At 39.6% G+C, this 12171-nt stretch overlaps 1 protein-coding gene across 1 annotated transcript; it reads right to left on the bottom strand.

Annotated features, from left to right (window-relative positions):
* Positions 1-1116: 1116 nt before the first annotated feature.
* LOC145438321 (C4b-binding protein alpha chain-like) lies at positions 1117-10700 on the bottom strand. The gene is made up of 6 exons (XM_080315718.1): positions 10455-10700; positions 9281-9469; positions 7733-7897; positions 4299-4493; positions 2764-2961; positions 1117-2208 (listed from the first exon to the last, which is right to left on the bottom strand). Exons 1-6 carry the CDS (start codon positions 10540-10542, stop codon positions 2204-2206), a joined length of 840 nt encoding a protein of 279 aa, XP_080171844.1. The 5' UTR covers positions 10543-10700; the 3' UTR covers positions 1117-2203.
* Positions 10701-12171: the final 1471 nt, after the last annotated feature.

Genomic DNA, 12171 nt, shown 5'->3' with positions numbered 1-12171 from the left:
CTGGCCTGCATACCGATATGGTGTCAGAAGATACTCTGTCTGGGTTTATATTTCGGTAATATTTAATTTTCCTTGTATTATTCGGGATAATGATAGTCATGTGACTGCATGACTTTCTTTAAACTGCTCTGTCATTCTCTCCGCCAATATTTAACGTCGGAGTCTATCTGCTTGCTCCAAAAACATTATACCAGGATCAAGCTGATGACATATTTTGATACAATGGTGGCTGTATTTGTGCGATTTATGGTCATAGTTTTGGTAATTTGGATCACATCCGGCATTGGTAGGCATTGTTGGTATATATTCCTAGATAAAGAGCTTCTTGAAGGTAGAAAACTTCAATATACAATTGAACGCTCTCTCGTTCGAAATTTCATGCTGGTGACGTCATATTTTGTTGATATACAATGTTATTTCCAATTCTCTACTAGTTGCTGACAATTACCCCTGACGAGTGTCAGCCGAAAATATTCGGTTTTATTTCAATATGAATATACTATTCAATTTCTAGATGAGTACATACAGCACATATGTATAGGGTTTGCACTAGGGACCATTGCGAAGTATATGCGAAAAGCGTCCAATCCACTCCTTCAGAATCATCAAGCTTTTTGCGTCGTCCAAATACTAATTCGACCCAACTTATTGGGAGTTTACAGTGGTAGGCTATTCCCTCGACATAGCTTCAATGCCATCATAGCCGGTTTCGTATGTGACAATTACATGTATAGTATGTGATGCTATATTGGCGTTAAACTGTTTATGTGTTGTTGGAATAGACACGCGTAAGTTGCACAAATAGTAATAAATTGCGGCAATCCACCGCAATCTCCTTAATTACGTAAAGGCGCTCCTCCTGGAATCGGTTACATAAATTTAAATCTAATTTGGAAAGTGGATTCCTGAGATTGGATTAGTTTGACTCTCAAATATGACCTTTAATCTAGGCGTATGTAAAATTCCCCAGCTTATACAGGATATATGCGCTCAATTCGCCTCAGGCTATTAACAACCTTGTAGGATGCAATTGGATTAGTTGGTCAGTGAAAAGACCCGAATTCAATGCATTTTCAATAATTCAAGTGTCGTTATCATATGACGTCCTAATTTCTAAACGATATTTTGATAGCATTCGGCCCATTTAGCCTTTTCTGCAGTTATATATTTATAATCTGCGTGTGCAATGGGGTATTTGGTCACCATAAGATTAACACTTATCTACTGCTAAAGCGGTGGCTGGCTTTCCTATAATTTCTGTTTTATTCTGACCAATCATATATCACCGGAGATAATAATGTTCGATTATTGGCTATGAAGATTCTCAATCATATATAACGTCGAGAATCTGGATTTGTACTACAGAATTTCGTGATCTATCATACGAAACGCAAGCCTGCCCTGTTCACAATCAATACGAAATAAAAATTTATACTGCAGAGACAATAATAACCTGACTATATATTATCTCCCAAAATGTATCGACGCATGTGTCATTCTTATTAGTTATCACTCTGCATTCGTATGATTATTTTTGTATTTTCCCATCGAGTGAACAATGTTCATGTCACAGATCTGTAGACTCGACTACGTCAATGCAACTTCACGTGTCGCCTTTCTTACTGTCACAATTAATTGACGTGTTGGAATGCAAAAATAATATATAGTCAATTTATAAATCAGTATGTAAAATTATACGAATAAAAGAAGATTTTCCATTTCTGTGAGTCCAGCTAGGAGTTTTTCTCAGTTGACAAAGCTTAATTTATTATAAAACAAAATTAGAAATCCGACATTCACATTCGTAAATCAACTAACATCAGTTTCTCAAGTTGTTACCATTTGCATTGATTCTTCGCACCTGTCTTAGATGTTAACATCAACAATTCATAAATTTTGCATTTTCAATGTCGTTCGCAGCAAGTGTAATTGCTTTGAAACTGACGCTGCCCTTGTGTTGCACTTATTTTTAAATGTATATGTCTTCAAGTCCACGCCTAATTTTTGATCATTGATATTGTAACAGCAATGAACACATTCATTGCGCATTGTACGACAATGGAACCCAACACCCTTTCTTTTGCTCGTAAAATACTTTCTTAAAAACTTGGACGAATTTATTTTGAGAATAATTTAAAGAAAGAAATATCAGATATATCGGCACCGCTATCTTACAGCGGAGATGTCGCCGAGAGGAGATTGCTCAATCTGAAACACACAAAGCGACATGTTAAGAAATCAGGCAGTTACAAAGTCACATGTAATTAAAGGCGTCTATAGCCGTATATGCTCACGTCACATGACGCTAATTAATTTGAAGTGCGGTTTATTAAAAGCCAAATGACTGCTTATTCTCGCAAACAATTGTTGGCTTATTAGTATTTCACGTCAGAAAAATATCGTCACACACCGCTTCCAAATTACAAATGGTTGTCTAACGTTATTGGTGCCAACGAGTTATCACAATACAGTAGGGTTATATAAGCTCAAGCTCTCACACGAGGATATTTCGCCACCATTAAACAGATACCACCTACCTCCCACTTACAGGTGGAGGAACACACCTTCACCGCCAATTTTATGATGTGATGAAAATACGATGATATATGGGTTTAGCACTTCAAAATAATTTATTATATCACGTCATGTCATTGATTGAAAATACAGCATAATTGCTACTACAATAAAATTTTAACCTGGCTATGGCTATGCCGATGTATAGCATCATTAACGCTATTCTTCTAATAAAAAAAAATCAATTACCTAGGCAGGTTGGTGATCGCACGAACGAAAAAGTGCCATCAGCTTTACATATTGATGCTTTTTCTCCACGCAGACGTTGACGGGTATCTTTACAAAAGAACTTCACTTCAGTCCCAGCTGCATATCTATCCCGGTGAGGTCTTAAACTGACGCGTGCTGATAAGGTCGACGGTCGAGTGCACACAATGGGGTCTGTCGCTGGAACGAAATCGGGAAGTTTGGCTAGGGTTGCATTTAAAACAAAAATCAATTTAAAACAAGCATTTGGCCATTGCCTTTTTTGAAACACTGTTTAAAACATGTTTTAAACAAATTGTTTTAAAACACCATTTGCTTTAAATGCAACCCTAGGTTTAGCAGGGGTTATCGGTGGTAAAAGTTACTAAATCCAACTCCGACTCCATGCATTTTCAATATACCGACTCCGTCTCCGACTCCGACTCCAACTCCGACTCCTACAGTACTACAAATTTACTTCGAAAATTATTATATGCCACGGTGATGGTGTAACGACTTTCATATATCCATTAAACATATGCAAACAGATTATTCACGATGGCGTGCAAAATTGTTACATTTTGACATAGCTTCAAACAGTCACCGTACAATAAACACGGAAGTCTTTTTTTACGAAATATCCTTCCTTTTTTCATATGTTATAAGTTTTTATAATATAGACAAGCCACGAATGTTCTGTGATATGTATGAATCATTCAAACATGATAAATATATCCCATCCGGTATAATTATAATGTGGATAAAAACAATAAAAGTGTAGTTCTTGTGTATGAGTCATCAACTAATGCAGAGATGTACAAATTTTCTCACTGCACACTATCCTGATGACAAGCCTACACTCTCTCACTACTAATAAATGGTGGTCAGAAACGAAATTTAGGGAGAAGTCTTAGTATATGTCTACCTGTCAAGTATTCATGACACAAGGGCTATACTTGCACGCTTTATTAAAGATTTCTTCTGCCCAAGCGGCTGAACTACTTATTAAGAGAAATATTGTTTTTATTTTGCCTTTACATATGTTGTTGACACTTACAAAACTATACGATTTATTCACTCTTTCACAGTATCATGGCATAATTCCAAAAGTTGAACCAATTTCTGATTGCATCAGCAATTTTGCGTTGGTCACGAAGATGAATTGTAATTTGCATATAATGTCCAATGTTATCGGTACCGTTACTAATAACAATGATTGTCGGGCCATACAAATACTATTTTATTTATTATGACTAATTTAAGAGACCTTCAAAAGCACTTGCTTTCTTGAAAAAGTTGGAATCGGAGTCGAGTCGGAGTCAGGAGCATTTTCACAAACTCCTACCCCGACTCCACTCAGTATTTTTTTCATGACTCCTACTCCGATTCCGACTCCAAAGAGTGCTAAAAAAATTTAAGACTCCTAATCCTACTCCCACTCCACCGACTCCGACTCCACAGCCCTAGTTTATGCCCCGCCAAAATTCAGGAAATGTCCATATAACATTCACGATAACGTTTCACAATCTCGAACTCACCATTAACGCATTTCTCTGGAATGATTCCACTAAGCTCTGAATCCTTCCCGCACACTGACACAGTAGCATTAGCGGGATATATGTTTTGATGGGGAGGGCAATAGTATATGATTTTGTCTCCGACTGCATATTCATCCTTTTGCGGTATAGCTTTCAAGTTCGATCCCAGAACCGGCTTAACGCATGATGGATCTCCTGTCAAATCATACATGTATCACATGCTAGTTGTTGCTATAGGATTATATTAGGTTAGATCAGGGGTCGCCAACACGCGACCCGCGAGGTCACATTCTGCGGCCCGCGACCTGATTTGAGATTTCGGAAGTAAACGCTTGGTAAAGAATTTTATAATACTGAAATTGATTTCAGTTTTAAAATATTGCTCTTGTTGTTCAAAATAAGCTATTCTATGTGCCCAACGTCACTATTCCTCACTAGCTGTTAGCTGATGAATTAGCATTATACGGAGCAAGATATAACAGAGTGGAATAGGAATATTGCCTTAACGTTAGGGTTACCATACCTCCTCCTTCAGGATCATTTGTTCTCCTTTTTGGCAATTCGTCCTCGTTTACAGCTTTTAGAGCTAAGATAGTGGATGGATTCGAATGAAAATGAGCATAAATGACGCTAAATAGGAAATTCGTGGTTTGAACGAAAGTGACGACCTTTTGTTTTAGTCAACCAACGTAAAGTGTAAAAAAAAACTGTATTTTTGGAGTTGAGCCGGAAAGTTGACCTTCAATTTTTAGCCAACTAACTACAATATCGTGGAAAATCTACCATTTTTCCGGATTTTACTCCTGTATTCCAAGTCTGAAGATCTTGAAAGTGTCCTCCCTTCCCGGTTCCAAAATATGGTAACCATACTTGACGTGCAGGGGCCCAGAAACTGCCAAAAGCAAGACGCTTAGAAAATGACTTAAGGCTTCCGCACAAGATCAACTATGCAACTATGCCCGTCGCCCATGTTTGAGAGCACAGCGTTGTACTACCGTAAAGTTCGAAGAACGTGGCTGCTAAACTGTGGAGCCTAATTTATCTCGATATTACATTCATGCGGCCCACGACCGCTACGAAATTGGAAACGTGGACCGCGACCCGATTTAAGTTGGCGACCCCTGTGATAAATAATGCATAATATATATCTTGCCATTCCCGAAGTTTATATCTGCGCAACCTCACTGCCACTGCCGACTGCGTGTTTGTTTATATTAGTGGTTCTTAACCTTGTCTCCAGCCCCTCCCCCATGGGGCGATTTGGATTTTGAAGGGGGCGGAAACGCTCAGTGGGCGAAATGGGGGGCAGTATGGGGGGATCTGAAAAAATGGCCGCGTAGTAGATGGGTAGTAAGGACATATGATTATATAGTAGAACCATAGTTCTATATATCCCCGAGTTCTCAGTGCAAGCTAACATTCGACACAGGGATATCCCTGAATCGACAAAATCTGTCAAATCACAACGTTTTTCATTGAGCTCATCACGAAATACCCGCCGACCATGCTTCCATGAATGCAGTGGCTTATTTTAATTCATGTAAAATGAATTTGGAGTACTTTAGAATTTGGATTGCATATTTCCCGTTAAAACACTTTCGTCACGCCAACTGCTCCAAGTCGTTTCGACACCTTCCGATCTTTTCATTGTATCGCAGTTTCGTGGTGTTTTGAAATGATGAAAGTATTATTAAACTGATACTGATACTGATAGCACGGATAATTTTCCACAAAATATTTTGAACTAGGTATTGTTACCTGCAGCGCACTGCGTATCGAAATCGAAAATGCACTGTACTGTATAAGTTTCGAGTGTACATTAAAGATGTTTTGAAGCTTTTCGGCCGAAATGATTGACTAAATATGCTTGTTTTTAAGAGCTACAAAATTAAATCTTCAGAATATTTGTTCATCATATCATAAAGGATGATACTGTATAGTGTTGTTACCCCCATTCATGTTAAAATTAAGAGCTTGGTGCAGTACTAAATTTAATATGAGCAAAGATCTCTACCACATTCTCAGTTGATTTAGTAGTCGCACAAAGCAATAAAAATAAACCCAATACAATTAACTTCGCCGTTTTGTCAATCGCAGCGGAGAATTTGGGATGTGTACACACTGTGTACACGTGTACAACTGTGCATCAATCTCGAAACACATGCTGTGAGGCCATAACCGATGGTTGTTATAACAACCTGGATATGATCCCGAAAAAAGCACATACAATTATACCGTTAATTAGTCGAGTGGTCTGACAGTGAAGTAGGGGAGATGTGGTACCGATGGATCACTGGGACCGAAAATACTTTGAAAATTCTCCATGATAATTCCATGATTACACTCCGCACACTTTTCCACAATTGCAAGCTGGCAAAATCTTTCCTCGCATACAAAGAAATTCGACGTGCGCGAGCTATGGGGTCTCTGAGAGATGTTTTTTGTTTCTGGGGGTGTAAACTAAATTTCGATCGACACATACATTTTTCTTTGTAACCTTCAACACGAACAAACCAGCAATCATTTTTAATGTGAAGTGTAGGGCTTGTATCAGGCTATATAATGGCACCTATTATTTTTTCAATACCTTCCTTGAGTGGATTTTTTTTCAATTCGTGTATAAAATTCGTAGGGTGGGGCCCGATGATACAATATCCAAATCAAGCAAAATAATCAAGCATATTAATCATCCAACAACTGAAACATGCCTACGTACAGAAACTCTTTATGTAATAATTGCATATGATGTTTTATCGCTATAACGAGGTATTTGCATGTCACACTGTCGATTTTCGGGCAATATGTATGTACCCTCAAATTTATAAGTTCGAGCCTAAATCGAAACGTGATTTTATGGCAACATTTGAGTTATTATTTATTCTATTTTTTCACGGTTGCGACCAAACATTCTTCTTTGCCTTACTGTAGCTTAGATTAAAATACTGAGCAAGAAATCTGAGATTTTGAGAGTATGTCTCATAGGTCCCCGGGTCGTGTGCCATTGGACCCACCGGGTGGGGACCGATGACACGTTCGAGCAACAAATTTTGAACGTCCATAAATATTTTTTGGAAAGACGGATATTCATGTACATGTGCGCGATAGGTAAAGCTTGTATGAAAGTGCTGAGCCAGCAAAAGATCTGCTGTTTTCGGCTGAACATTTCGGGGCCAGCGATCATTTTTCAATTTTTGATCCGTCGGTACCACATCTCCCCTACCTACCCGAAGCCGGACTTCGACCACTTAACCATTGTTTTTACAACAGTGCTCAAAATAGAGGATCGCCAGAACCGGGCAATTTTTGAAAGAGGGCGCAGGAAAAAAGGTTAAGAACCACTGGTTTACATTATGCTTACCGAGGGGTAAAATGTATACAGCACGTGATCACACACGTTTTTTCAATCATGATGGTCGATTCCTACCGGTACTTACGATTGCAGGTTGGCGGTGAGCCGGAAAGAGTTCCATCCCTTTTGCAGAATTGATGGGCTTCGCCTTCGAGCGTGTACCCTTTACCACATCGGAATTCAACGTCTTGGTAAACTCTCGCTACTCGAGGTCTGACCGATCCGTTGGGAGGGCGCGGTGTAACGCAGGCTGCAAGATACAGGTTCATTCATTGCGTTTGATACATTGACGTTTGGCAACAGGCTCTGCCAAGCAGCTCAATACGTCTAATCGTTGAGATAGGGCCGCCTAAAGTATGGGTTTTTAGTCTGCAACCCGTGTACCTTGTGGGAGTAGTTTAAAAGGGTTATGAAAGGCCAATTTTGAAACTAAAACTATACATAGGCCTACCCTCATTTTGTCATATTTTCCGCGCTTACCGCATGTCACGAGCGAAAGTTATTACTTACATGACCGCTTTTCAGTTATCAGGTCGCTTTTCCGCCGATAACCATACCAGGTGGCAATATATTAGGGTCACCATACGTCCTCCTTTTTCGGGTTTTTGAAAATGTCTTCCGAGGACGACTAAATGTCCTCATTTTAGAGAATTTGTCCTCTTTTTTAGAATTTTGGTTAAACATGGGCAAAATTCGACCGAGATACCATTAAATAGCACTGAACTAACGGGGGAGCTCTGCGAAAGTTGACCTTTTTTATTTTATATTTTTTTAGTCAACCACCTGATAAAGTGCAGGTAAAAACAGTATCTTGGGCGCTGAGCGAGAAAGATGACCTTTTTTTAGTCAAGCGACTACGAAGTGGGAAAAATTGATCAATTTTTAAGGATTTTCCACCGGTATTTTAATTTTGAAAATTTTGACAAAGTGTTCTACTTTCTACTTTCATCAACTTATCAGCTTTCCTATTTAGGGGGTTCACGAAACCACCCAAGTAAATTTACGGTTTCGTGCGAGAAAAACCGTCAAGAATTGCTGGGCTAACGGAACACGATGGTATTGTATTATCAACGTGTCCCATAGATTTACTAAGCGACGGGTTGGTCCGTAGTCTGTTATATGTGTAAATATATCATCTGTACCGGGATTGCATATCAGACGTGGCCTTGTTGGATTAACCTCAACAGTGAGCTGACAAATAGTATCTTCAGCAGTATGAAGATTACTGTCGTTAGTGGGCGACTTCCATCCGTGGTTTACGCAACTATGGGCAGCGCCACTTCGGAGGTCATCGCAAATAAATGCATAATTAAAACTATCGTGCCGCGTAATGTAACTTCCTAAGTTATGCATTTATTCAGTAGTTAGCCACTCAATCAAATGATTAAGCTGGAAAGAAAGGAAAGATAAGCCTAACCCAAAAGCACACTTGGCATTACATGCAAATCATAGTGAGTTGATACAAGAATATTTGTAGGCATGGACACTGGACATCTGTCATGCGTGTCGAAGAGCCATTACCAATTACCATACCTATATATGTATATAGATTTGTTTGTAGGTAGGATTGTGGCCTCCAGGATGCCTTTAGGAGGTCACGTCAACTCATTTCCCAGTCTAATATGCGACTTACCAACACAGTCCGGTAAATTTGTGAAGATCCCAGACCACTGGCAAATTGCTACGCCGGGTCCAATTTTGATGTACGGGTGAGCACAATGGATTACTATCATCTCATGCTGGAAATATGCAGGGAAGCTAGGTTCAACCCGTCCTTTTCTAATGTAAGGTCTTCGGCAAATCTGCCCGGAGCGCAGTGGATCTGTCGAAAACGGAATATGTAACACACAGCAATAATTCTCGCACCCCTTGAGTCATGCTGGTATCCTAATCTTGAATAGTATATTCATATTGAAATGAACCCGAATATTTTCGGCTGACACTCGTCAGGGGTAATCGTCAGCAACTAATAAAGAATTGGAAAGAACATTGCATATCAACAATCGTAACGCAAAATCTGACACCACCAGCATGAAATTTTGAATGAGAGAACGTTGAATGTACTATTTTTAGGTGGTACACGAACTCATTTTGTTGACAGAGTTTTGGTTGGTGTATTTTGATAAAATTCGACTCCAAGGCACACAAATGGAAGTGTGAACGGCCCCTTCCAACGACGCGAAATCTGTCGTCTCGATAATTATGAGCACAAATTGGATTATCTAACAGATGTTTGCTGAAGGCAGAATTAACCGCCTTTGATCGGTCAGCATCAAGTTTAAGCGGATGAGTTAAGGGTGAGCTCTTCAACGAGCGTGATACACTTGTTCTGATAACTCTGAGGAAATTCTGGTTTATGCGTTCCTGCAGACGGTTTGACGTTCTTCCCACGTAGCCACAATCACAGTGGCACTTATATTCGTACACTACATTACTTTATTGAAGTGCAGGAAGCACATCTTTGCGTGTTGAAGAGATCTTGTATAGCCGGATGTAAGAACTACTAGTAGAAATTTGGAACCGGCTACATACTGCATAATAATTGTCACGGTGCTGCACACGCCCCTCCAAGAGCGGACAATAATAATCTTTCTCATCCGACAAAAAAAAACTATTTTATGACTATACAGCATTAACTGTGAAGACTGAAATGCCTGATATCTCTATGTTCACTTCAATTATTTGCATACGTTCATACATTAGGGTGACGCTTTTTTTAAAATTCGGATGCATTAATGGCCGGAACGACGCATATTAAATTAGGTACGTAGGATGCACTGTGCTATGAAACGTTTTCGATACCTCACCTGTTCTTGCATTCGTATTTTGACACCAACTCATTAGCATTGCAATCAGCAGTAACTTTGTGATCGTATATGTTGTCCAACTACACATATTTCCTGTACGTTGTCTTCTGCCTGATATCTAGATAAAGCGCAGCTCCCCATCGCTCCGGCTGATTTTATTCAAAGCAACCCTCGCTTTCGAAGAAGAATTTGATGCATGGATTCGAAACCGGTCACTTGGTATCATTATCCGCTTTTAGAGGTAATATTCATTTTTGATCATTTAGGCGAACACCGACGTCATGTTATGTGTAATTTCAGAAAAAAATTAAAGGTTCGAGTATGTAGATTGTTGTGACGGGATCAACATCCCCTGAACCTCATCATGAATATAATATTTTCCTCATTGCGCGGAACACTTCCACAATTAAATGCGTACCTTACTATGATAATACATCAGAGTATAATTGTAGGATGTGGAATTTCACGTAATTATGTCGAATGAATGATATTCTGCAGCAAGGCAGATATGTTATAGAAGATTGCTGAAACAAATCACGCGGTAGATTCATCGGTATCCGGCAATGCCAGTGCATGACGGTCAAAAGTGTTTGGGTAATTTGATTGTGACTTATGCTGATGTGAAAATTTGCACACCTCGGGCAATTTCACTTCCTATATTAGCATCGTGAAACTACAATGTCGAATATGCGGCTTCGGGAGGGCGCTTTGGTACCGGAGTTTTGTCTTCGCGCTGTGAACACGATCAGCACAATAAAAAATGATCTATGAGCATGACCATACAAAATCCACGAATAGCCTTTAAGGCATCATGATGTTCATTGAGCACTGAGCAGTGTTGATCGAAATATAAATCTGATTCAAACGCGACATCATGGTGTAATATTAGCCTACCCTGGCAATTTCGCGATCATAATATTCATGACTTAGCAAATAATGATGCAATTACCTTGAAGTGAATGCCACACACCCAGATGCAACATTCTGACAATTATCTGAAGTTTCAGTATTTCGGCGATAAGGAAGGTATGGGAACAGTTTAGATTCTAGGCAATCTAAAGTCCCACATTGATAGTGTCCTGATTCACAGCGACCACTTACCTAGAGACTTTCAGCTTAAACTCTATCATGTTTTGCATTTCCAAAGGCAAACACTGTCATTACTACACGTCCCAGCACAGCGCTTGATCGCGCCCATCAGATAATGACCTATATAGACCAGGGCTCTTCAACCGGGTGTATCGTACACCCTCACCCTGGGATGTACCAAAAGTTTAAAAGGGAAAGTGTATATCACTTAGATGGGGTGTAATGGGGTGTACCAGATTCACATTAAAATGGGTGTCTTGGCGGGTCGAGTTTGAGGGCCGCTCTGCTAGACGGTGGTCCTGTAACCTCGAGCCCTGATTAATGTATAGCATTTCCAATCCGTTGCAGCCTTGTTCGCCTTTATTTCAACGGGCCAGAAGTTGCCAACCTTGCAAACGTACGGTCGCTCGCATCCGTTAAGTTAAACAATATTTATGCAGCCCTCTGAGCATAATAAACTATCGTTAGTTGGCGACCGTCAATATGCAATTTGAATTAACGAATTGGTTCCAAATCTTTGAGAGATTTTAATTAGACTCGAAAACTTTGTTCACGATTGGTGCGGTTCAGGGCGTATTGGATTTTTCGTTTTTCATATAATGGTGTAATCTGAGCCCCGCCGTCCCAA

The sequence above is a fragment of the Botryllus schlosseri genome, chromosome 4 (assembly GCF_051294905.1).
Source record: "Botryllus schlosseri isolate E-star chromosome 4, Bs_hap1, whole genome shotgun sequence".
Classification (NCBI taxonomy): domain Eukaryota; kingdom Metazoa; phylum Chordata; class Ascidiacea; order Stolidobranchia; family Styelidae; genus Botryllus; species Botryllus schlosseri.
Note: the sequence above shows the minus strand (reverse complement) of the source record. Positions and strands in the feature narration are given on the sequence as shown.